Source organism: Solea senegalensis, linkage group LG4 (genome assembly GCF_019176455.1).
Source record: "Solea senegalensis isolate Sse05_10M linkage group LG4, IFAPA_SoseM_1, whole genome shotgun sequence".
NCBI classification, from domain to species: Eukaryota; Metazoa; Chordata; class Actinopteri; order Pleuronectiformes; family Soleidae; genus Solea; species Solea senegalensis.
Window position 1 is genome coordinate 2,153,528 of NC_058024.1, and position 27,900 is coordinate 2,181,427.

General features: G+C 40.6%; 1 protein-coding gene across 1 annotated transcript in view; it reads left to right on the forward strand.

Annotated features, from left to right (window-relative positions):
* Nucleotides 1–1,583: 1,583 nt before the first annotated feature.
* LOC122767913 (dedicator of cytokinesis protein 3-like) overlaps nucleotides 1,584–27,900 on the forward strand; it is an 86,520-nt gene continuing 60,203 nt past the window's right edge. Inside the window, exons 1-2 of the mRNA XM_044023484.1 lie at nucleotides 1,584–1,890; nucleotides 24,611–24,694. Of these exons, the coding sequence (XP_043879419.1) occupies nucleotides 1,854–1,890; nucleotides 24,611–24,694 (121 nt within the window). The 5' untranslated portion in view covers nucleotides 1,584–1,853. The remainder of the gene's footprint in view (nucleotides 1,891–24,610; nucleotides 24,695–27,900) is intronic.

Consider the following 27,900-nt stretch of genomic DNA (forward strand, 5'->3'; position numbering starts at 1 on the left):
TCCTCTAAATGAGGACGAGAGCAAAAGGGACTGTCTACGTATGAGACTATACTATCAAACAGTGTTTGATAAATGTCTCTAAATGTCTAATCTGCTGTAGATTACACCAGTGTTTGGGAAAAATATTGTTTCACAATTTTATTAGTCAATATTACCACCATAATCCAGTGTAGGGTCTATAATATTATCACCATAATCACTAAAAACGTCATTAATCTGTAGATTATATTAAATCATATTTTGTTTATAGAGAAAGTCTGCCTTTTTCAAAATATTCACAATATAACTTAATTTTATCACCATAATTCAGCGTAAAGTCTACAGAAATGACAGTAGACTTCGCTGGTCTCCTGGAGAGATTATACCAAAACACAATTTTATAAAGAAAAAAAAACATACCGTTTCATGATTTCTGGAAATTTACGTTCAGAATTTTTGCTAAAATCATCAAAATCCAGTCTAAGGGATCCAAACAAAAACTGCTAACTGGTTTCCTGTAGATTATAATAAAACAAAATTTTCTAAAGGAAATTATTTAAATTCTTTATAAATTATTTATAAAAAAAAATCTCCAGATAAACAATATATATATATTTATATATACACATATATAAAGTTTCTGTTCATTTAGAGGAAATTCTGTTAATCCGGAGAAAACTCGGCGGAAATCATTTTCTACCAAACATTTTCTTTTTTTAGAAAAGAAAAAGTTATTAATTATTTTTAAAAAACTAAAACTTCTTAGGAAATATTATTTATTTCTTTTTCTTAAATGATTTCTGTGTTTAAATTTGTTGACATTAAATTGTTTTTGCAGGTGAAGACAAAACTCAAATTTAATGGTGTCGTTCCTCCGCTCCGTCACTAGAGGTCAGTATCACACTAAACTTTATTATTGTCTCCATCTGTGACGTCACTGTACCCACACTGAGCCACAGACGTTAAGAACACAGCTGATATTTATTTATTTCGTATCACTTTTTATATAATTTATGTGAGGGAACAATAACCAAGTTTTTTTCTTAGGTTAATCTCAAAGTGACGTCACTGTGACCTGTGATTTATTTTTAAAAAAGCTCCAGTAGTTTTATCATTTCATTATTTTATTGTTTTTTTAATTATACTGTTTTTGAATCATAAACCAGATATTTATTCATAAATTAATTCAACAAGAGTCTGAACATTAACACACTTTATTGACATAATGTTACAAACACGTGGAGACAAAATAGCCTGAAAGAAATTTTAAATAGGAAAAAGACAGATACTCTCGCGCACGCGCGTGACACCCGGTCCGCGGCAACGACACGCGCGCGCTCTGGATCGGGACAGCGTTGTTTCTTCTGCAGGAGAGCGAGGACTGACCAGGAGGTGGCGCATTGACTGTGTGTGTCACAGAACACAGTCGTGCTCCAGGATGGACGTGGATTGTGCGCGCGCCCGCGGTGTGGCGTCGCTCCGTGGTTAAAGCGGATGTTTGTTTAATTATTTGTTTGTTTTCTTGTTTTTCCGCCTAATCACTGCACCGTCTCCACCACGAACTCGAGCCGATGCTCCGCGTCCTCACAGCGGCGTCTCCCCACCCCGGGCACATGGACACTCACACACTGCGCAAACCTGCGTGGATGTGACGCGTGTGATTCGGTGAAAAACAAGGAGAAGACGACGCTGAGGAAACTGAAGTAACTTTCCCTGCTGTGTCTGCGTGGATCTTCATCATCACCATCATCATCATCATCAGATTCCTCATGAAGGTTCACTGCAGCTGAGCGAGTTTACTGCACTGGAGTTGGGATTAAGATCTGCGTGCACCGGGAGTCACCGGGATTTACCGGGAATCACCGGGAATAATTATGTGGACGCCGACGGAAGACGAGAAGATCGGAGTGGGTGAGTACATCACTGATGATGCTGATGTGTGTTCTCGTATTTGTCGCCTCTTTAAGATGTTTTTATTTCATAAACACTGATCTTGTCAGGACCAGGAGTTCTCATGGAGACCGAAACCTGGTCCTAATGAGGCAGAAGTTCAGGATTAACATTAGAATTGTGTTTAAGGTTCGTCCATGCAGGGTCTTTGTCAGGTTCTTGGCTCAGATTTTGGGTCCAAACTACGAGAATTTTCAGAAGTTCATGTTCTGATATTAAGTTTGTCCATCGTGTGGTTCAGTTAAAAACTGAACTGTCCCTTTAATGTGCTCTGTCCATCACATCCGTTTTCATTTGACTCATGGTTCCTCTGAAACTTTGCTGCTGCTCTTAATTCAGACTTTTTAAAGCTACAGTGCAGGACTTGTGTCGCCCCCGTGTGGCCGTCTGAGTAACGGCAACAACAACGTCTTTATGTCCACAGGAGCATCATCAACGCTGACTCAGCAATCCCTAACTGTGTTTGTGGTTCTGTTCATTGGTGTTCCGTAGTTCATTATGAATGCTGAGTCATCGTTTTCCCAAAGACTTGTGGTGTTTGGGGGTGTGGCTTAGTGAGTAGAAACACAGAGTCAGCGATTCCAAATTCTTTTCGTGGAGGCATAAAAGTGTGGCTCAGATAAGTGGAAACGGTGAGTCATCATTTTTCAAACACATTTGTGGTGTTTCACGGTGTGGCTTAGTTAATTGCGAATTTCTGCGTCAGCAATTTCCAAAGATTTTTTTTGTTGTGGTTTGAGGTTGAGGCTTAGTTAAGCAGAAACGCTGAGTCAGCAATTCCAATGGTTTTGCGGAGGCATTAGTGTGTGGCTTATTTAATTGGGAATGCTGAGTCATAGTTTTTCAAATATTATGTGGGGGTTTTTGAGTGTGGTTTAATTTTGAACGCTGACTCAGCAATTCCTAACTTTTTTGTGGTGTTTCCAGACATGCCTTAGTTAATTGGGAATGCTGAGTCAACAATTCCCAACTGTGGTGGTGTTTACGGTGTCGTTCCTCGACACACACACACAACTGGTGTTCTCATCTAATACGACAAAATGTGAGATTGTAAATTGTGAATTTAAAAAACGCTGACGGGGGAAAACATCTGTGTGCGACTCAGCGAGACGGCATTCGTCACACATCAGGTCACAGCGTAATGGAAAGGAAAAGAAATAAATAAACAAATGGAGCGTGCAGTTTGTCTTTACAGTGACAGAGAATGATCAGAGTGAAGTGATGACTCGGCAGAAAAGCAAATGACAGAAAGTCCTGAGTAGTTTGTTTTTTAAAGAGAAACACGTGGAAACGGGCGAGGAGTGGGACAGTGGCGTCTCACGTCCATTCAGCTGTTTGTGTTGTTGTTGTCGTTGTCGTTGTTGTTGTCGTTGGCGGATGAAGCGTTGCATACTAACGCGGGGGGGAGTGGACACTCAGAGGCTGTTTAATGGAGCTGGGATGACTGGTGCCCAGTTATAGAAAAACAGCCATTCAGTCCCATGAATGCAGCTTTGTGGCTCCACAGAAGGGGCTGACTGCACAGCCCAGCCCAGTTCTCACACACACACACACACTCAGAGGAAGACGAAACGCACCTGTTAATGGATGGAAATATAAATGTGATTCACCTCCGCTTCCATCGCTGTGAGTTTATCTGTAAATCTGTCCTGCTGTTAAGCAACTTCCTGTCTATCATTTAAAAAAAAAATATGAATCAGTCTGAATTGTTTGTGACATGTATGTGATCACCTCAGTATGTTCCCATTCAAGTTTGGTAAGAATCCACCCACCGATGACGTCGCAAAACACATTTAAACGTTCAAGAAATCCCACTCTCTTATAACAGGCAAAACTGTAAAAATAACAAATAATATCTCTGTCAAAGCGCATCTGATTTGAACAGGATTTAGTGTGTGCGTGCAGGATCACACACTCTACCAGCAGAGCACGTTTCATCCACATCTGCGGCATTTTAAATTTAACAAGGAAAAGTCCCATTGAATGAGTTCAGATGTGATGTCTTCATGTCTCATCTTTAACAGATCAGGATCAGGTCATGTTTATGTAAGACCGTAACATCTATAAACAGGTAAAGTTCTATACAGATCCACAAAGTTCTTCTGGATCCAGTGGCTTAAAATGTTTGACGTGAGAAAGTTATCGATCGCAAATATAGCTCCCCACACCAAAGTCCATAGAGAAAATCAGTGATTTCAGCTCCCGGGGACACAGGAGCTGCTGGTCTACCGCTGCCTCGCGTGGTCACTTTGTGCCACTGCGGTGAATCGGAACAGAGGATTTCAAACGCCGAAGTGGCAAAATAGCACATTTGAACGTAGTGATGGAGGCAGCAGTGGATCAACAGCTCCTGTGTCTCTCTGTGATAAAATCGCTGTTTTTGTCAATGGGCTTTGGTGTGGGGGAGATGTTGGTTTTCGCTTGGAAAAGTGTGTGTGTGAGCGCGGAGAGCAGTCAGTCACCTGTGTGTAAGACTCTGTCAATCAGCCCTGTGTGTGTGTGTGTGTGTGTGTGTGTGTGTGAAAATATTGTCCTTGGAGACGACAGAGACATGTTTAGTCTTTCTAAGTTTTCCCGCCCTGAAGCTTTTCACTCGAGCAGCGACGTCTCTGAGGAATCGTCGTAATCTCGGCGCTTTGGTCTCTCGTGACTCTCGCACCGGGTAACGAGTGAAGGCCGGGACAAATCTTCAGTGCGAGAAATATCCACATCACCCGTGGAGACTGACGGCAAATCCTCGCAGCCCCTCCCCCTCCATCACCCTCCCTCCTCAGGGTGAGATCTCGGCCTTTTCATCAAACCTTTAAAGTTAGCAATCAAACAGATTCTCTTTACTAATTTCAGCCTCTTTTTTCCATCAGGGGTTTGCATTGTTGTATTTTACACTATTACTCTCATTTCCTCCTCCTCTTCCTCCTCCTCTTCCTCCTCCTCACTGAAAACCTTCAGCGTGTCACAGCTTCAGTTCAGGCTCTGCTGTAATTCAGCCGTTAAAATGAAATTACCGCCGTTAATTAGAACGTATCAAACAGGCCCTGAAGCTCCGAGCTGCTTCTCTCTGCAGCTCCACGCCGAACGAGTCGTCCTCCGTCCTCTAAGCCTCTTATGTCAGAGGGGGGTGGGGTGGGGGACGTTGCAAAGTCTGTCACTGCACAATCAACATTGGCCGATTTTTCATCAGTTTTCTTTGCTGTGACATTTTCTGTAAATTGGTCCATCTGTTAAAAAAAAAAAAAGATTATTACGGATCAGTCTGAATTTTTTTGTGACATGTAGGTGATCACCTCAGTATGTTCCAATCCAAGTTTGGTAAGAATCCACCCACTGGTGACGTCACAAAACACCATCAAACCTTCAAGAATTCCCACTCTCTTACAACGGGCAAAACTGTAAAAATAACAAGTAATATCGCTGTCAAAACTCAACCGATTTGAACGAAATTTGGTACGTGTGTCCAGGATCACACACTCAACAAGAGAGTTTCATTTGGATCTGAGATTTGCTGGCCAATTTAAATTTAACATTGATAAGCAGGTTAAGTTGGATCCAGTGGCTCAAAATGTAAACATTTTTGCCCTCAGAAACATGATAAATGTGGCTAAGTCACTAAAACTTTATTTGATTTACTTATTGAAAACCAGTTACACGTGTTTATTATCAGAAAATCTTGTTTATTCTTTTTTTTTCTTGACATATATACACACACACACACACACATATATATATGTATGTGTATATATATATATATATATATATATATATATATATATATGTATATATATATATATATATATATATATATATATACACACACACACACACAGTTGTGCTCATAAGTTTACATACCCTGGGAGAATTTATGATTTCTTCAGAGAATATGAATGATAACACAAAAACCTTTCTTCCACTCATGGTTAATGGTTGTGCGAAGCTATTTATTGGCAAACAACTGTGTTTACTTTTTTAAAATCAAAATAAACAAAAGAAAGTACCCAAATGACCCTGATCAAAAGTTTACATACCCCAGTGACTTTGACCTGATAACATGCACAAAAGTTGACACAAACAGGTTTGAATGGCTAATCAAGGTTCCCATCCTTTCCTGTGACCTGTTTGTTTGTAATTAGTGTGTGTGTGTATAAAAGGTCAGTGAGTTTCTGGGCTTCTGACAGACCATTGCATCTTTCATCCATGTTTCTGGATTCTTAGTCATGGGGAAAGCAAAGGAATTGTCAAAGGATCTGCGAGAAAAGGTAATTGAACGACATAAAACAGAAAAGGGGTATAGAAAGATATCCAAGGAATTGAGAATGCCAATCAGCAGTGTTCAAACGCTGATTAAGAAGTGGAAAATGAGGGATTCTGTTGAAACCAAACAGGTAGACCAGCAAAGATTTCAGCCACAACTGCCGGGAAAATTGTTCGAGATGCAAAGAAAAATCCACAAATAACTTCAGCTGAAAGTCACCAGAAGAAAGCCATTTCTGCGCAAATGTCACAAAGTATCCCGCTTACATTACGCCAAACAGCACAGAGACAAGCCTCAAAACTTCTGGAACAAAGTAATTTGGAGTGATGAGACCAAAATTGAACTTTTTGGCCACAACCATAAACATTACATTTGGAGAGGAGTCAACAAGGCCTATGATGAAAGGAACACCATTCCTACTGTCAAACACGGAGGTGGATCACTGATGTTTAGTGATGTGTGAGCTACAAAGGCACAGGAAACTTGTCCAAAATTGATGGCAAGATGAATGCAGCATATATATATATATATAAATGTATGTATATATATGCATGTGTGTATATATGTATGTATATATATATATATATATTTATATATATATATATATATATATATATGTATATGCATGTGTGTATATATATATATATATATATATATAATTTTTTTTCTCGATATGATTGGATTGTTGAGACAAACCACTCGGGTTGTTCAGTAACCGGTTACTGAAGTCAACTGTTGTTATCATGTAACAGTGATATTTTTATCTAATGGCAAAAAAAACCCGGCATAATCTGTGGGCGCTAGCACAAAGCTAACACGGGCTAACTGTCCTGCAGGTCGCCGCCAAGGTTTGGGCCGGCCCTGGTTGCAGCTCCTCCACTTACCCTAAAGGCTAACGTCAACAAAATCTTTCTGCACATTAATTATTCATCGTCCTGTGAACAAACTGGGACTTTAAGAGGAAAAAGAAGAAAAAACAAGAATCATTGCGATGGTTCTGACGCTTGGGTTCACCGAGCAGCTTTAACTGGGCCACATTAACGTTTGCACGTGTGTGCAAACACGCCACAGAGCACACGCTAACAACACGGATGTGAACATGAATTATTCATCCAGGGACAAAAAGCTCCAGTGATGGAGAAACGTCTTTAATTGACTGTTTCTCAGGACGTCTCAAACTGACCTGCAGGGGGCGGGGTCACATGAAGAAAGAAGTCATTTTTTTTTCAACATGAAAAAGTAAACATATAAAAGTTTGTTTTTGATATGGAAGAATGTACAAACATACAGTATTTATGATGCCACTGGGGGCACTGTAATGTGGCAGTTGATTACAATAATACTAAAATAATAAAATCTCACTGTTAGACACACTTTTCCAACAGGAAAAGTTTATAAACTGCTCACTCTCCCTGCACCAAACCTCATAGAGAAAATGAGTGATTTTAACATCACAGCACACAGGAGTTGTTGATCCACTGCTGCCTCCATCAGTAAATTTAAATGTCTTATTTTGCAAAGTTCTGCATTTGAAATTCTTTTGTTCAGATTCATGTCAGTGACACAAAGTGACCACACGAGGCAGCAGCAGACCAGCAGCTCCTGTGTCCCGCGAGCTAAAATCACTCATTTTCTCTATGGGGTTTGGTGCAGGGAGAGTGAGTGGCTACCAAACTTGTGAGATAAAGACGTGAACATGTACTTAAAGATGTCGTAGACTTAATCGGACGTAGGTTTATGAATGCAAGTCTTCTGTTAAGTGGCTAAAAATCTGAATATCCCGGTATATCATGTGATCGCGTACGTGTGTTGTCATGTGACGTCACGTTACAGTAAATCAGAGCCTGTTTCTTCAGTGTTGGCTCGTGTCGACTGAGCTCAGTCCACACACACACACACAAACTCACACTGAAGCTTTGATATCGGGCCTGTGGGGAAAATCTGCCCCTTGTTCGCTCTGCTCTCACATTCTCTTTAGAGTCGGAGTCTTTAATCTGACTGTCACCGTCCTGCTGTCACCACCGCGGCTTTAATCTGACGACACACAATCTCCTCGCACATCAGTCGCTGCTGCTGCTGTTGGCGCCGAACACAGACGCGACGCTCCTGACACAGAAAATGACGTTATTAACCAAGGGATGCAGTATTTGATGAAATTAAAGTCCATCAGCTGTAGTGTTATGTACATACAGAGTGTAGTAGAATAAGCTGTTCCCTGACCTCACTGTCAGTTTCGTGGCCAAATGGCGGCTAAATTCTAAATGACCGACATCACGCTGGGTCACGTTTGTTGGTGTCGGTCTCTTGTATCATCTACAAAGTTTCGAGGCGATCGGTCAATGTACGACAACGTTATTGGGCACTTCCTGTTTCGTGGTGAATGGGCGGAAATTCACCAAACCTCCGATGGTTTCTGTGGCCATGCCCTTTTGAAAGGTTTTGCAGAACACATAGTTGTATTTGTTTTACGCTCCGTGCGATAGACACGCTTGGACGAGTTTGTTCATTTTACGAAGTGCGCAAATTGCCAAGATGGACGCCAATTTCAAAACGGCCGACTTCCTGTTGAGTTGAGGCCATGGTCCCAATGGACTTTCTTGTTTGTCTTGGGCTTTGACATCTTCCCACCAAGTTTCATGAAATTCGGTGCAACTTAATCTTGGCGTGCTCCATTCACGTTTCACCTCAGGGGGCACTATAGAGCCCTTGAGCAATGCACGGGTGCGAGCACTATGACAGTATCGCATTTTTGCCAGTGTTTTAAGAGTTTTTATGCTTGCAAAGTTTGAATGGTTTTCTTTGTTTATACCGAGCAAAGAAAACCAGAGAATATTCACTTTTAAGAAGCTTGATTTCAATCATTGGAGGAAAAAAAACGTCGTCTTTCACTGATGAGGAAATAATCAATAACGTGTTGATTTTCTTTCATAAAGCTTCAAACATCTGAATTCTCTCAGAAAAAGAGAAAAGGAAAACTTTATTTTCTACCTAAAAACTTTCCTCATTGTTTCATGAGCAGAAATTTGTCTTTTCCCTATTAATCCATGATCCATGAGAAATAGTTTTGTGTGTGTGTGTGTGTGTGTGTGTGTCTCTCTCGTCCTTCACATCAGTGGAAGTTTGGAAGAAAGTGACGATCGTGAGGTTTCAATTTGTGGAAAACCTTCTAGTGTGGATATGACAGTGCTGTGTGTGAGTGAGAGAGAGAGAGAGAGAGAGTGAGTCTTCCACACAACAGCGTTCTAGAGGAGAGTTCCGTCGTCGTTATGGTGACAGCTCGGTTTCCGTGCACAACCTTGGCAAGACTGGTTTCACCATCGCCATAACAACGGTCCAAATCCTCAGCTTCCATACAGTCTCTCTCTCTCTCACACACACACACACACACACATACTGTTTCTAACCTGTACAAATAATTATTTCAGTTTAAAAACCACTCATTAATATTCACATTTACATTCAAATTTAAAGCCTGGGTCAGTAATTTAAGTTATGTTTGGTCAAAGTTAGCAGTAGCGGCTACGCTCTCTCACTTAGCATATATCTATCTTGCACGGTAGCTAGCATCTGTCTATTTATCTAGCTTGCAAGCATCTAAAGGCTAAAGGCCAGTTGTAACGATGAAGCAACGTCTGAATCTAAAAAAACTTTCTATGTGAGTTTTTATAACATTTTTACAACACAATTGAGGAAAAATAAAATATTAAAAAATGGAAGAAGAAGAAAAAAAGCATTTTTTTAAATATAATAAATAAATAAATGCAGGTCATTTGTTGATATTTAAAACACCAAGACTGAACAGATGACCTCTGACCTGACACCCACTGTACGATATGTTTCACTCAGCAGCTTTTTTTTCTACTGTGACTCATGTTCAACACATTTACTCACACACACACACACACACACACACACACACACACACACACACACACACACACACACACACACAGAGTGTTGTGTTTTAATGAGGCTCGAGTTCAAGGTGAGAAAAACAACTTGTTAAGAATTTCTCGCCTCCTCGTTCACTGCAGAGGAAAAACTCATCTTCATTGACTCCGCCCCCTTCTGCCCTCTCTTTGTGGGTGTTTTACATAAAAAAAAATCTAATGTGGCTGTTTTTCTGAATTAATGAAATAATTTTGCTGAAAATAGTTTTGGCCTTGTTTTTTTCTGAATGATTTTTTTTCTTTTCCTAATTTAATTATAATATAATTACAGTTTTTCCAGATTTAAAGATAAGTTGACTCTTAAAAATGGAGCAAATTGTTAATAAGTAAATAATTATGATTTAAAAGAATTTGCAAAAATATCTAATTGATTTTGTAAAACAGTCCAAAATAATCCACAGAAAATGATTTGATTGATAAAAAACTATCCTGAAAAACAAAAACAGCAAAAACAATTTCTTAAATAATTGTCTAATTGATAATAACATAGATTTAATTGATTAGAAAAATATTAAAATATTTCCTAATTTTGTTTTCATTAAGACAAACAGCCAAAAAAAACACAAACAAAGACTTTTTTTTGCAGAAAAATATTAAAACAAAATTCCAGGGAAAATAATTTCATTAATTCAGTGAGCAGACTTAGCTGATGAACTCAACAGAAACATTGTTGTGGTTTTGTTTGGCTTCTCTTTTTTAATCTTTTTCTGCTGTTTTTTTTTTTTTTACTTTTCTCTGGATTTTGGTTTTAATTCAGCTCCGTATATTTTATATTTTTGTGAGAGTGAGTTTTGTATTTGTTACCTCGTCAGGACCAGTAGTCCTCAAGTCTAACATTAGCAACATATTAGCTAGTGGTCAGGACAAAGTCTAGCTAACACTAGCGACACGTTAATAGCTAGTGGTCAGGACAAAGTCTAGCCAATATTAGCAACGCATAATTAGCTGAATTGTTTAGTTGGTAAAGTTAAAGCCAGTGGTCAGGACAAGGTCCAGTTAATATTAGTCTGATTTGGTGTAACAAAACAATTTCCTTCGGGATAATAAAAGTATTCTGATTCTGATTAGCAACACATTAGTAGCTAGTGGTCAAGGCAAAGTCTAGCTAACATTAGCTAGTGGTCAGGATAAAGTCTAGCTAACATTAGCAGCACATTATTAGCTAGTGGTCAGGATAAGGTCTGCTAACATTAGCAGCACATTATTAGCTAGTGGTCAGGACAAAGTCCAGTTAACATTAGCAACACATTATTAGCTCTAATTGCTGAGTTAGTGAAGTTAAATCTGGTGGTCAGAACAAAGTCTAGCTAACAAGTGTTGGATTAGTACAGATTACTGATGAGCAAACAAATTAAAAACATGTGTGTGAGTTACTGCTGTGTTGATGTCACTGCAGCCTGAGAGTCTGGGTTAATTTAACATAAATTAACATAAATTATTCATCTACACTTTAAATCTTTTATCATCGTCTTCGTCATGTTTTCACGTTACTTCACATACTCCATTTTAACCCCGCCTCCTCCATCCTCCCCCCGCTCTTCTCCCTCTCTCTGGCCGTTGCCGCCACTTTCGTGCACGCTGCCGTCTTTTCCTCGCTCTCTGACCTCAGCACACGTTCCTCCTCACCCACACTCCCCCGTCCTCACCCTCCATCTAATTCCAGTTGATGGACGTTTCCATTGACCTGATTAGGCCTGTGTGTGAGTGTGTGTGAGTGTGTGAGACTTACATCATAACCACAGTGCTTGGAGATTTTAGTGCACATGTGTGTTTAAATGTTAATGGATCTGCAGCAGAAGGCAGATTTGTTTTGTGGCGACTTCCTGTTGACACTAATGTTTTCAGACAGCTGTGGAACAACTGCTAAAACAAAACAACATATATATAAATGTTAGAAAAACTTATTTTATGAGCTATGTTTTATTGGCAAGAGTTAAGGTAAAAAGGCAAAGTCAGAGGCTCTTATTTTGAAGGCCAGGATTAAGTGTGTATGAAGAAAAAAAACATTGACTACTTCACTACAGTTTTACTAAATTACAGTTAAAAGGCAAAGCATTAGTGAATTAAGAGCTAATGGTCAGGACAAAGTCGAGCTAATGTTAGCCACACATTATTACATTTTCAAGCTGAGGTTGCTAAGTCAGGGATAGCGCCCTTGACCAAGCTTTAAGCTAGCAACACATTATTAGCGTTACAAGCTAAGTTCTCAAAGGCTGGCAAGTTAGAGCTTGTGACCTGGACCATGCTTTAAGCTAGCAACACATAATTAGCTCTAAAAGCTAAGTTAGCAATGGGTACTACGTCAGAGCTGGTTACCTGATCCAAGATTTAAGCTAGCAACACATTATTAGTGTTACAAGCTAAGTCAGTAAAGTCAAAGGTCGTTATCAGGAGACATTATTAGCGTTACAAGCTAAGCTAAATTACTCTACATCAGCTAATGGGCTCGTAGTCATATTTCTATGAACGTCTATGTAAGGACGTTTAACATCGGTGTCCTCAGATGATTATGTGATTATGACATGATGAAGTTTTTTAACTTAACATTCTTGTTTCTTTTCAAAAAGGTAAAGTCGTGATAACTCTGTTGCTAGGCAACAGCAACTCCAGTGATGGTTCGGGTAAAGCAGAAACTATATAATGCAAGGAGTGAAGACAGAGGAGGAAAAACACGTCTCTCTCTGAAGACAAATTAAACAACTGGTGAACTCTGTGTGACTCTCTGAGCGTTCACAAAGGTCACACAGAGTAAATATAGAAACTTTTTTTTCTTTATTAGAAATCAATGGAAGAAGAAAAATGCAGATTTGAACAGATAGTTAACATTTATAAAATGTTATTAAAATGACTTGTAACAAATATAACGTGTGATAAACTGTCACAGTGAAGCCAGGCCATGGTGTCACATGCACGCACACACACTCACACACAGTGAAAGATGTGACCTTGGTGTTTCCTCGTGTTTCTTCTCTCTGACCTGCAGCGACGCTCGTTAGTCTGGTAACTGATGAGCGACTCGAACAGAAGGAGCTGCCAGGAGCAAACGTCCTCACACACTCACGTCCTCACACGCTCACGTCCTCACACGCTCAGCGAGCGCTTCACACACACACTTCAACGATTAACATCACAACACACAACGGCGGACACAAACGTTCACACTCATCACACTCACACAATCACACGCATGGCTCACATAGACCTCACACGTCCTCACACAGTCTCACGCCCTCACACACACTCACACTCACGCTCACAGACTTGCGTCCTCACACACTTGCGTCCTCACACACTCGCCTCCTCACACGTTCCCGTCCTCACACACTCGCATCCTCACACACTGTCAAAATGAAAGTGTTGAATCCTCACCAGAAAACTAATTTCTGATGTAGCAACCATTGCTAACTTGGAATGCTAATAATGTCTCCTGATAACCAGCTCTGACTTTGCTGACATAGCTTGTAGAGCTAATGTGTTGCTAGCTTAAATCTATCTTGGTCCAGGTCGCTAGCCGTGACTTCGCAACATCAGCTTGAAAATGTAATGATGTGTGGCTAACAGCGTTTGGAGCTAATAACGTTTGGCCTTAAACCTTTAATTTAGTCAAATTGTAGTGAAGTAGTAGAGGTTTTTTTTCTTCATACACTAAACCCTGGCCTTCAAAATAAGAGCCCCTGATTTTGAGTCATCCTTTTTTACCAGGAGACAGAATTATGACTCAGGTGAAACTTTTAATGAAACTGAATAAAGGAAGAAATAGTAACAGTAGTAGTAACAGTAGTACTAACACTAGTAGTAAGAGTACTGCTGCTGTGTGATTAGTGTGTTTTAAGCCTGTATAATAGAAGCTTAGTCCACTGCTCTACTTTCAGAGCAGGGACAGAAAAGTGGACCATCTGGACATCAGGTCACTTTAATGCTGGATCACAGAGGACAACGAGGACAGAGGACACTGAGCACAAAGCCTGGTCACAGCAGAGACACCAGGACACGTGCTAATGATGCTAAATAATACAAATACACACACACAGAGTACACACGCTTACTTACTTCAGCATGGGTGGACATACAGTAGATGCATCTGTCTCTGACACGTACACACACACACACACACACACACACACACGCTAAGAACTACCAACCAACATCTGGTTGATCTGCCTGCCCTACATTATAATGATCTGGAGTGGTGTGTGTGTGTGTGTGCGTGTGCGTGTGCGTGCGTGCGTGCATGTGTGTCCGTCCATGTGCCATGACACATTAGTGGTATTGTGGTAACACGTGACGCTGTCTCAGGATCTGCACACACACACTTGTGCTTGAACAGCATTTTTATTGAGGACACTTGAAGACAAGACAGTCCCTGGTTCTGAACATCACAATTAAACCAAGTCTTCACCTGTATAAATAGTCCTTAAAGTCGAAATGTCCTTATGTAGTCGAAATGTCCTCACATAGTCTAAATGTCCTTACGTAGTCGAAATGTCCTCACGTAGTCTAAATGTCCTCACGTAGTCTAAATGTCCTCACATAGTCTAAATGTCCTGACGTAGTCTAAGGACTCTCTGAGACACAGTCGTCCTCGTTCACGCCGCTGCAGCTGCGACTCTCTCAGAATCCATTTTCCATTCACTGTGTCTGTGATTTAAAGGGCCAGTTTGTAAACGTGTGCGCTCGTATTTTCTAGTCGAGCAGAGATTATCCAGGTCAGTAAGTTGATCTGATTACGTCAGTTTAACAGTCGCCTCGAGGGGGGACTCTCTCTGTCACACACACACACACACACACACACACACACACACACACACACACACTTCTCGCCTGCATCTTTCTCCCTCATTTCATTTAAATGTCCTCCCTCACCTTCTGTCCTCTCTTCATCTGAAGTCTCTGTCCCTGCACCATTGTTAATTCCAGTAATGGCTGGATTGAGATTAGAACCTGACTCATCACTTCTTACATCATTCTGTATATATATATATTTTTTTTGGGGACATCTGCAGATGTCTTACAGTCTCTTATGTCCTTAAATGAACATAATATTTTGTCCTCTCAAAGTCGAGATGTTGGTCATTAACTGGTTAAATTAATGGATTTACAGTAAATGTAGTGGAAGCTGTGTGCGCGTGTGTGTGGTTGGGGGGTTGAATTCCCGTCCATCAGAATTTTCCCTCGTTAATCCCAATAATCCCTGCTAATGCGTCTTTTGTCAGAAACACATCAGCTGCGGCCTCGTCCTCCTCCTGACTGAACGATTTTAGCACAAAGCACTGGAGATGTTTCACTTCTGCTTTTGCCTCCGTCTCTAAATCTCTGTCGCTGACGTGAATCTGAACGAGAATCTCAGACGCCGAAGTCACAGAATGACGCGTTTTAATTTACCGATGGAGGCGGCGGAGGATCCGCAGCTACTGTGCGTGTGTGACCTTAAATCACCCATTTTCTCAATGATGTTTGGTTCAGGAGAGTTAGTGGGGTTTCCAAAGCGACACAAACGCGGGTTTCCTGAAAGCAAAGACGCCGTGTGTTGTAACTGCCTGTATCTAAACACAGAGGATTAGCCCCTCCCACCTCCTTCCCTCTCAAGTGGTTGTTGATATTGATTTTCTTCTGTCTGTTAACGTTCACTTAACAACACAAAAATTACAGGAAGACTTTAAAATAACCAGATAATGAGGAAGGAAAACCTATTTAGAGAGTTTCAGCAGATGCAGCGGCGTCGGCGTCCGGGAGGCAAAGACGTTAGAGGGCAAATGAACCTGAAGACACTTCCTCTGAACGATAATATGACTTCCTTATTGATCTCAGTGGATTTAGAGCCTGCTTTTACACAAAGGTCAGAGGTCAAGATCGTTTCATTTCCTCTCTCTTATGCGTTCGTATTGATTTCACCACCGGACCTGAGTCTGTGGACGTTTGAAAACAGTTTCCTGTGATGATGACGACCTGAGAGACAGAGAGAGGTTTGGTGAAGGTCTTGTACGTGTCACGTTGTCCTTCCGAGGGTTTGATCCCCACATCACATGTTTTATTCAGAGTGCTGAGTCGCTCAAAAACCCACCGTCACTGGTCCGGAGGTCACAGCGGTGAAGAAGTGACAGAGTGGAAAAGAACAGCGACTGTGCTTGTGATGAACTCAACTCTCATGAATTTGGACCAGGTTTGTCGTTTTGTCCATGTTTTAACGCCGTAACACCGAGCGTCACGTTTGCATTATCGTAACTATGCGTCAGTTTGTGCTGGTTTCTGAGCGGTTTCTGAAAGCTGAGCAGTTGCACATCAAAGCCAACATTTGGTTATTACGGTAATTTCACTCCAGAGGGAAGTTGAGAAGAGTTGGAAAAACGCCTGGACATAAGCTTCCATTTTTTTGGTGCGTTTTTTTGGACATTGAGACAAAAACTTAAATTTTAAATATAGTGTTACACTGTTCACATTTCATATTTAACACAACACAAAATGTGGTGTTTGAGTACAACTACATTTTGTTTTCCCTTCACATTTGTAAAGAATGGCCAGATATTGAAAGTTATTCTGGAAAAACAGGCAAAAAAATGATGGCTCGGGATAAGCTCGATAATATCTGATATGGAAAGAACTTGACTCGTGACGGAATGGTTGCCAGTTCAAGTCCCTGCCAGGTCGAGGGCTGAGGTTCCCCTGAGCAAGATACTGAATCCTCATCATTCATTGAAACTGACCCATGTGGACACCTTGTGCTGGTCCATAACCCGGTCCCAAACCTGGTCCAAAACCCAGTCCCAAACATGGTCCTTAACACGGTCCCTAACCTGGTCCCAAACCCAGTCCAAAAACTGGTCACAAATCTGATCCCAAACCCAGATAAGGGAGTTTTCCGTGTGGCGCCCTCTTGCCAGAAGCAAAATTTGCTTAAAACCATTGACAGATTAGATTTTTAGTTTTAATACATCATAAGAATATTCGGCTCATTTCTAAATTTCTAATCTCTCATTGTTATCTGGACACTCGTGCTCATCCCAAGCTCAGATAAATGTGTTACGTTAATCTGGCATAAAGATCTCTGTTGTGGCGCCCCCTAGAGGAAAAAGAATTTGCTGATTTCTAGTCGGTCTGTGATTATACAGATCGCGTACATTGGCATGTCCCACATCCGCAGCACTACAGCGCCCCTCACAGGCCTGGCAGAGCCACTGCGACACCACAGTGTGCTGATTAACATCAGTTTCAAGTGTCTCAGTGGTGTTTTCTGCTCTCGCTGAATCTGCACAGACGTCTGATATGAAATAAATCCCTCGCCCTTTCCCTCCGGCTCTGTGAGCCGTGTTTGAAGACTGCCATTGATTTCTTAATGCCTCTACCTTTTAGCCCAGCACCCGTTAGCCCACTATTTATTGGTGCCTCTGCTTTTCCTTTTCCTCACGGCCGTGATTTATTTATATATCACTGATTTACACTTGTCGTGTTCCAGGAATCATTTGTCAGGTCGTAATAAAAACCCAACCTGTTCTTCGCGTGAGGCCACACGGAGACTCGCTGTGTCGCTGAAATAACTTCTGCTGCTTATTACAAACTCACGCTGTAACGTGTTTTGACCAGTTTGGATGTGAGGGAACACCAGAGTCTGGAGCAGGAAGCTAAAACACAATTCCACAGTTTTCTAATTAAAAGTCAGACTTTCAGTCCATCCACACTAAATCGCAACCCCATAGTTTTCAAAATAAAGGTCTGACTTTCAGTCCATCCACCCTTAATCTAGCCCCGTAGTTTTCAAAATAAACATCTAACTTTCGGTACATCCACCCCAAGTCACAATCCCACTGGTGTAGAGAGTTGTTATCCACAGCTGTTGCTAACAGTGGCTAGCCCAAGAGACGCTTGCGTCCATGTTTTTTTTCCCAACTTCTGACACTACTCCCAGTTCCGACTTCCAATGGAAATGGAATGCACCAAACTTCCTGCTTCATTTCAGGTGCAATTACAGCCAGTAACATAGCCATTAGCCAATGTTCTAAGTACATTACTAACGTACTTACTGACCAGCGTAATCTGGATTAAAAGATGACGTGTGAGTAATGGACACTGATTATGTCTCAGAAACCTCGTAAAACTTCAACCATCCCTCGTAGCTAGAACCTGGTTTATCGTCCTCGTGAAGCTCTGTTGTGTTGTTGTCATGATTTTCGGGATTCTGACACTTTGACCTTTGTTGCAGTCACAGAGATCCTTCTTTTTACAGATGATCCACTCGGTCAGTTTGATTCTCGTAACGTCCTTCGTGGAAGACTGAGCTCGATGTAATCTGTGTAATGGGAGGTTTCACTTGGCTGCCGAGGTTCAGTCGCGGCTCCATTAGCGTACAAAAAAAATGTCTTCAGCCTCGGGACATGTTTGGCATTTTAGTGGGAAGCTGTCTTTGGCTGAACGTCTCTCATTGTTGCTGCGAGTAGAGAGGGACATTTGCAGTGGCTGCTGGGAGGACATGAGGAGGACGTTTCTGTGGTTGTTTCAGAGACTTTGTGTTTGTGTGTCTTTAATATTTCAAAGTAAAAGTCTGACTTTCAGTCCATCCACACTGAAACGCAACCCCAGAATTTAGAAAGTACAACTTTCATTTCCCGTCTGTCCACACCACTGAGATCTTTACACTTGAAACTGATGTTAATCATCACACTGTGGTGTCGCAGTGGCTCTGCCAGGCCTGTGAGGGGCGCTGTAGTGCTGCGGATGTGGGACACGCCAATGTACGCGATCTGTATAATCACAGCCCGACTAGAAATCAGCAAATTCTTTTTCCTCTAGGGGGCGCCACAACCGAGATCTTTATGCCAGATTCTCTTCCTAACGTAACACATGTTTTAACATAGTAATGGAACAGATCGGCCTAAATGCTCTGTGTTCTAAAGGTTAAAGGTTAGGGTAAAACTCCTGCTGTAGTTCCGCTTTAATGTACGTTTTATTCTCTCGTCGCACACATCACTTCCCTCCATTACTCCACAGCCTTCTGCTCCACCAGTCAAACCCTCTTCCTCCTCCTCCTCCTCCTCCTCCTCTTCTGTCCTCCTCAGTCCTTAAATCTCTCTCCTCAGTCCTTAAATCTCTCTCCTCAGTCCTCTGTCCTCACTGAGGCCTCGGTTTGGTGGTTTTGCCTCAGAGCAGCTGTCGTCTTTAGCCGGAGAGAGAGACAGAGAGAGAGAGTGAGACAGAAAGAGAGAGATAAAAGCATACATGACCTTGTCCAAGAGCTTTAATGCTTCTCTGCACAAAAAAATGTTATTTTCTGCTTCTTCTGTTTTCCCCCCTCGAGTCTTTAAAACCTCTTTCACGCTAACATTAGCAGGTATATTCAGGATCTGCAGACTTGTTTGCGTTGAGTTTGAAGACGGTTTGACTCACTGGTGGAAAAATCCTGGTGTTTAGTCTCTGGAGGTCTGGACAGGTTAATGTGCGAGACGGCGTACTTCTGAAGACGAAGACGTTTGCTGTTAGACAGCCGCAACCCACGGTTTCTTCATTCACACCCTCCCACACCAAACCCCACAGAGAAAATCAGTGATTTTAACATCACAGCACAGAGGAGTTGTTGATCCACTGCTGCCTCCATCACTGAGCTCAAACGTCTTATTTTGACACTTCAGTGTTTGAAATCCTTTGTTCATATTTACCTCAGTGACGCAAAGTGGCCACACGAGGCAGCAGAGGACCAGCAGCTCCTGTGTCCCTGTGAGGCAAAATCGCTGATTTTCTGTGGTTTACAAACTTTAGTTCTGTCAGAAAAAGACATCGTTGACTTTAGCTTGGTTGAGTGTTTCGTTAAATCCTGGTGTTCCTGCTGGGTCTGGGCCTAGGGGGCGCTGTCTCTCAGTATGTCAGGAATAATTCATCTGACCGTCCTCTGTTATTATCTTATTTACTGAGTCATTCCATCCCAGTTCAATCGTGTGCATCTTTAACCTGATATCTCTGCAGTCGTCAGATTCTCTTCCTTCTTCCCGCTCTAATCCTGCCCCCGCCCCCCCCCTCGCTACGTGACACATCATTCCTCATGAATGCACTCACCCCTCTCACCCTCTCACCCTCTCATCCCTCCGGCCTGTAATTCCCAGTGATATTGTCACTGTGTATCAGATTTCATTGCTCAGTCCTCTTCATCCCTCCATCCTCCTTCAGTTTCCTTCCTCCTCTCAGAACGTCTGTGTTTTCTGTTTTTCCCTCCATCTCTTCATCCTTTCTTCCTTTCTTTCTTTCTTTCTTTCACTTCTCGTAATGTGAACTTTTTGCCGTAAAAAAGAATCAAACCAACGACAACACTTTATTTCTTTGTTTATCTGCAGAGGTTGTGTGTGTGTGTGTGTGTGTGTGTGTGTTTTACTGTTCTCCATCCTGGAGAACAGTAACTGAAGTAACTGAAGTCCATAAACTGAATAAAGAGATGAGACGAAGGCGAGCGATTGAGGGAAACCTCGCCCTCGTCAGCGTCATCGAGCAGAATGAGGCCGCCGTGGTGGTAAAGCGGCAGTGGTGTCCGGGTCGCCACAGCCAACCCACGTCCAGCTGAGAAGAAGAGCACAGGAGACAGATGGGACGCATGTCTCACTGTGTCATGTCCAGATCTGTGTCTCTCTGCTGCTCACATGCTAAACACGAAGAGAGAGAGGAGTCCTGGTGTCCCTGACGACAACAACGGCGGTTTAAATCTGAATAAAAAACGATCTGCTGAGGAAGAGCGAACATGAATGGAGAGTTATAGCTGTAACTTGAAGGAATTTGAATCACAACACACCTCTACAGTTTTCTAAATAACAGTCTGACTTTCAGTCCATCCACACTTAATCTCAACCCCGTAGATTTCAAAATAAAGGTCAGACTTTTAGTCCATCTATACTAAATTTCAAACCTTTAGATTTCAAAATAAAGATCAGACTTTCAGTCCATCCACACTAAATCTCAACCATGTAGTTTTCAAAATAGAGGTCAGACTTTCAGTCCATCCACACTAAATCTCAAACCTGTAGATTTCAAAATAAAGGTCAGACTTTTAGTCCATCCACACTAAATCTCAACCCTGTAGTTTTCAAAATAGAGGTCAGACTTTCAGTCCATCCACATTAAATCTCAAACCTTTAGATTTCAAAATAAAGGTCAGACTTTCAGTCCATCCACACTAAATCTCAACCCTGTAGTTTTCAAAATAGAGGTCAGACTTTTAGTCCATCCACACTAAATCTCAAACCTTTAGATTTCTAAATAAAGGTCAGACTTTCAGTCCATCCACACTAAATCTCAACCCTGTAGTTTTCAAAATAGAAGTCAGACTTTCAGTCCATCCACACTAAATCTCAAACCCATAGATTTCAAAATAGAGGTCAGACTTTCAGTCCATCCACACTAAATCTCAAACCCGTAGATTTCAAAATAAAGGTCAGACTTTTAGTCCATCCACACTAAATGTCAAACCTTTAGATTTCAAAATAAAGGTCAAACTTTCAGTCCATCCACACTAAATCTCAACCCTTTAGTTTTCAAAATAGAGGTCAGACTTTCAGTCCATCCACACTAAATCTCAAACCTGTAGATTTCAATATAAAAGTCAGACTTTCAGTCCATCCACACTAAATCGCAACCCCGTAGTTTTCATGTCTGTCCACATTTAATCACAATCCCTGGGTTAAATATATAACAAAGTTAAAGACTTAGTTTCTGTTCATACAAACTAAAACGCAAGTCTGTAGTTTTCAAAATGAAATCCACAGTGAAACAAACCCCTGGATTTTCAAAATAAATCTGTGGGACAGTGAAGTGGTCACAAAAGTCTTTCGAACAGTGAGGTAAAGTTGAAGTTAAAAAAGTGTTTTATGTTATTATGTAGACATGAGCAGGTGTATATCATGTTAGGTAAGCCCTTTAAGTTAAGTTAAGTTTAGTTAAGTTAATTAGTCCTTTAAAACCACAAAGATGGCCAATGTCCTTGCGTTTACTTGTGTCTGATGAACACTGTCTGAGAGCTGCTGCTCAGATCTCCTCGTGTCAGTGTTTACACACACACACACACACACACGCACACTACACACACACACACACACACACACACACACGCACACACACACACACACACACACACACACACACACACACACAGTCCTGCCTGAATAATTCACAGCTCTTAAATGTGTGTCAAACGTCTGTTTGCATTTGTCCAAACAGATGTGAGTCATTTATCAGACTATTAACCTTTGACCCTGATCCTCTGCTGTCTTTATTTAACAAAAAGGTTTTCCCAACAGGAAACTGAAGTTTTTAAACCACTCTCTCTCCCACACCAAAGTCCATTCAGTGTTTTAGGTTCAAGGGGAAACAGGGGCTGCTGGTCTACTGCTGCCTCGTGTCGTCACTTTGTGTCACTGAGGTCATTCTGAACAAAGGATTTCAAACACTGTCAAAATAACACATTTGAAGTTAGTGATGGAGGCAGCAGTTGATCAACAACTTCTGTGTGATGTTAAAATCACAGATTTTCTCTATGGGGTTTGGTGTGGGAGCGAGCGGTTTACAAACTTGAGTTTTTATTTGTAAAACTCTGTCTCACAGTGAGATAAAGACGTGAACATGTTCTTCAGATCTCATAGACTGATTGAAGCTAAATTGTTAGGTATGTTCTGGACACAGGGGGGCGCTGTGCACAGCTCTTCTGTGTCATGAGACAAAAAAAGAAAACAAACAAAACTGAAATTTCTTTGTTTGACTTGAGTGAAATCAATATTTAAATGTAATCTTATAACTTATTTGAAACAGCTTTCAAATACTGAAATATTCAAACGCTGCAAGGCTGCTCCACCAGTTTATGAACACATTCACATCTTTCAAGGGATTAACCACAGGAAGGCGCAGGTCTATACTGAGTTTTACTGGGATTAAACTTAATCTGGACGATGTGGTTCTAAAAATAGCACGCACAATAGTCGCCCGGATCAGGGTTGTTCATTTTCATCGTTAAGCCTTTCATGCGTTCATGGTCATAAACAGCCTGTAGTCTGGATTGTTAATCCTGAACCGTTTAATCTGAACCCACGCGTTTTTGTTTTCCCGCCACGACATTCGCTGCGACTCAAACTCGTCATGTCGTCGTGATTCTTAGAAACATTCATCTTTTATCTCGTAACATAATCTGGACGTGCTAACACCAGCAGCCCCAGGCTCAGACAGACAGACAGACAGACAGACAGACAGACAGACGAAAAATGAAGCGTGACCTCAGGACGTTAGCTTCAGAGGAAACAGCTGCTCACATGGCGTCACGTCTCATTTCATGTTCACAAAGAGTCGCAGCCTCAGTTCAACCGGAGTCAAAAGTGCTGATTTGCCTTCAGGCCAAAGATCTTTGCTCTTTACATCCATATTTCATATAAAAATAAACAAACGGCTGATTTAGATCATAAAGTTAGAGTTTATGGAAAAACAGCATGAAACTTTAAACTAAATCTACACTTTGTTGCATTTTGTAAACAATGTTCTTCTTTCACTCAGTGAGAAAACATTAAGAAGTCAAAATCAAGGCCTAATATTTAAAATGTGTTTTATTGACATGTTAATGTCATTAATTGTGACTTAAACATTGTGATAATATCGTATCGTGACAATATATTGTTTCTTGATTTAAATATTGTGTCTTGATTTAAATATTGTTAAATATCGTGTCGATATATCGCATCATGACTTAAATATCATGACTTAAGTCAACAGGATTATTATGGTTTTTCTTGTTTATTCAATAAAACAAATGTACTGTAGAGGGTGGTGGTAGAGGGCTAAATCACTTTTTCTTTATAACTATATATCATGACTATCGTGATAATATATTGTATTGTGACTTAAATATTGTGATAATATATCGTATTGTGACTTAAATATTGTGATAATATATCGTATTGTGACTTAAATATCGTGATAATGTATCGTATCGTGTATCGTATCGTGAGTTAAACATCGTGATAATATATCGTATTGTGACTTAAATATCGTGATAATATATCGTATTGTTACTTAAATATCGTGATAATGTATCGTATTGTGAGTTAAACATCGTGATAATATATCGTATTGTGACTTAAATATCGTGATAATATATCGTATTGTGACTTAAATATCGTGATAATGTATCGTATCGTGAGTTAAACATCGTGATAATATATCGTATTGTGACTTAATATCGTGATAATATATATCTATATAATTAATTGCTAAATGTATACTTATAGTTTTATATTTTTTTAACTTTCTGGGAAAAATAAAGAATAATAAAACAAAAATAAATGAAAAGTTGCTCTCTTTGTTATTTGTGAAATAAAAAGTGAAGTGCAGGTGTGAACGTGAGTGTTAGCTCTGTGATCAGCTGCTGATCCGTCCTCGTGTTTTCTGGGACTCACTCCAGCTCGACCCTGAAGAAGTGAAGCAGAAGTGATGGATGGATCTCACCTGTTTCCTCTCTTTGTCTTTGTCTCCTCAGTGATCTGCTGCTTCCGAGGTTCGGTGACTCAGGGTTTGGCTCTGGAGGTCGGAGAGACGGTTCAGATTCTGGAGAAGTGTGAAGGTAAGACTTTGACGATACTGCAGACGAGTATTTCATCCTGTCATCCTGAAGAGGTCTTGAAATTAAAATGTCTGGAAGTGCATGAGGTGAAGCTTTAACACATTGGTAAGCATTTCAAACCCTGACAGGTCCTGTGTCCCCCTTGAGCTAAAATCACTGATTTTCTTTATGGACCTTGGTGTGGTAGAGTGAGTGGTCAGTTTCCTGCCAGAAAAGCATCATCACGTGAACTTAAATAAATCATACTTGACCTCTACTGTCGACTAGTTAAGTAGCAACAATGGTGATTTGTTTTTTCCTTTAAATGTCGTTTTAAACACGTGCAGATATCATGAAAACCGTCTTTCAAACCGGAGAGGAATCGAGGAAGAAAATGAAAATACTATGTTTCCTCTTCTCTTTGTAACCTTTCTGTAACCTGCTGCTGCTGCTGTAATCACATCTTCTTAGGGTGAAAGTGTGAATAATGTGAATGAATGTGACAGAACAGGTTGATGCAGTTGTTCACTGATCCTCTGTGGTTCCTTTAAACCTCTTAACTGCTCAGACGCTCGTTTCCAGTCAACAGGATTATTATGGTTTTTATTTGTTTATTCAATAAAACAAATGTACCGTAGAGGGCGGTGGCTAAATCACTTTTTTCTATATAATTATATATCATGACTTAAATATCGTGATAATATATCGTACATGTATTTATCTGTACATACACATTTAACAGAGTTTCATTTGATTGTTTGCCTAAATAATTTGCATTTCTGGCACTGAGTCATATTTTAAGACAATCAGTTGATCATTTTACGCACTTTCTTTTGATTTTGCGGTGGCAGCAGCAGCAGTAACAGCAGCAGCAGCAGTAACAGCAGCAGCAGACAGTTCCGGTCGATCAGGGTAAAAGCTCTTAATGTGTCCGCATCTGTTATCACAAATGCACGCGGTAAAAACACAGTGATACTCTGCGGCTGCGTCCACACGTCTTTACAGTAATGACTTGCACAGTAATGGCCTGGAACGAAGCCCACGTTATTATCTGTTCCCGTCCTCGCAGAGAGGACGACTCTGAAGACAGGAAGTGTTGTCTTTCACTGATAATGAGTACGAATGTGCTGCATGAGCCACAGCTGTGCACAAAACAAGAATTCAGTGAATTCAAGATTTTATTCATGTGCATGAATTGGTACATTACGCAATAATTCTGCATCAAATAGAGTTTTAGTGATTTCTTTGAAACAGAAAAATCAAACTGATACATTGATTATTAAAATAGTTCACTATTAATTTAGGAAACAATGAATACGCGATTAAACGATGAATCGTCGCAGCCCTGGTTGTTTACATATCAACAAAATTCATTAAAACGTTATATTTGAAACATTTATTAGACTATTTTCTTGGAGACATTTGTAATTGGGAGGAGACATCACTCACGTCACCTCCCACTCACAAACAAACGTCTCCTCCCACTCACAAACAAACGTCTCCTCCCACTCACAAACTTCAATTCAATTCAATTCAATTCAATGTTATTTGTATAGCACCAAATCATCACATACATTATCTCAGGTCTCTGTACATAGACAACATCAAGGAGAGCAGAGAACCCAACAGTTCACACAATGAGCAAACACTAGGCATCAGTGGAGAGAAGAAGAAATCTGTGACAGAACCAGGCTCAGAGATGTGCGGTCATCTGCCTCGACTGGTTGGGGTGAAAGGAAAATGGGGGACAGAGGAGAGGTGCGGGAGAGTAAGGACAAGAGGGAGATGAGGTAGAGACAGAAGAGAGAGAGAGACCAGGAGCAGATACACAACAGCTGTATCAAGTTACAAGTTTATACAGTCAATAATGACATGTTTATAGCAATAATTTATATAAGCAGCAGCAGAGAGTGTTGATAAAAATTACACTGATATCGACTTTTAATTATAGCACAATAATAATGGTGATGATATGTATGATAGTAATAGCCTCGAAAACTGGATCTGGATCCTGCAACCTACAAGATGAGGACACAAAGAGAGAGTGAGGGAAGGAAGGAAAGAGACAAACTAGGGAAAGAAAGAGACAAGGTTAATGACATATAAAAAGTCATATTCATACCCTGAGTGTGACAGAGTGAATGTGCGTGCACCACAGGAAAATCCCCCAGCAGTTTAGTTCTATAGCAGCATAACTAAGAGCTGGTCCAGGTTTCTCTGAATTGAATTCTAAACTGTGGGTGGAGCCAGTGTAGAGAAGCTAACACTGGAGTTATATGGTCTCTCTTTCTAGTTCCTGTCACAACTTGTGCTGCAGCATTTTTTAATTAACTGAAGGGTTCTAACAGACTTGTTGGAACATCCTGATAATCCTGAGTTACAGTACTCTAATCTAGATGTAACAAAAGCATGAACTAGTTTTTCAGCATCCTGTAAAGACAGAATGTTTCTAATTTTCATAATGTTCCACAGGTGGAAGAAGGCTGTTCTGGAAATTAGTTTTATGTGTGAATCAAATGACATTTCCTGGTCAAAAGTAACTCCAAGGTTCCTTACAGTGGAACTGGAAGCCATGGTGATATCATCTAAAGTGACAATGTGGTCAGAAAGTTTTTCTCTGAGGTGTTTAGGGCCAAGTATAAAAGTTTAAAAGTAGAAAGTTACAGGTCATCCAGGACTTAATGTCTCTGAGACATTCCTGGAGTTGAACAACCTGATTTATTTTATCTGGCCTCATTGATAAATATAGCTGTGTGTCATCTGCATAACAATGAAAGTGTATGTTGTGCTTCCTAATAATGTTCCCTAGAGGAAGCATATATAAGGTAAAAAGTATAGGCCCAAGCACTGAGCCCTGTGGAACTCCACAATTAACATGAACAAACTGGAATCTATCAGATAAGTATGATTTAAACCAGCAGAGGGCAGCACCTGTGATCCCAAGAGTCTGCTCCAATCTCTGCAGTAGAATATTATGATCACTGCTGTTGTGCTATGGTTTAATCTAAAACCTGACAGAGAATCTTCAAACAGGCCATTAATTTGCAAATAATCACATCATTGATTAGCAACTGCCTTTCTAAGATTTTAAAAACAAAGGGAAGATTAGATATAGGTCAGTAATTAGCTAAAATATCTGGGTCAAGGGTCGCTTTTTTGAGAAGGGGTTTAATAACTGCTATTTTAAACGTTTGGGGCACAAGTTAATAAGGATAGATTATTAACTG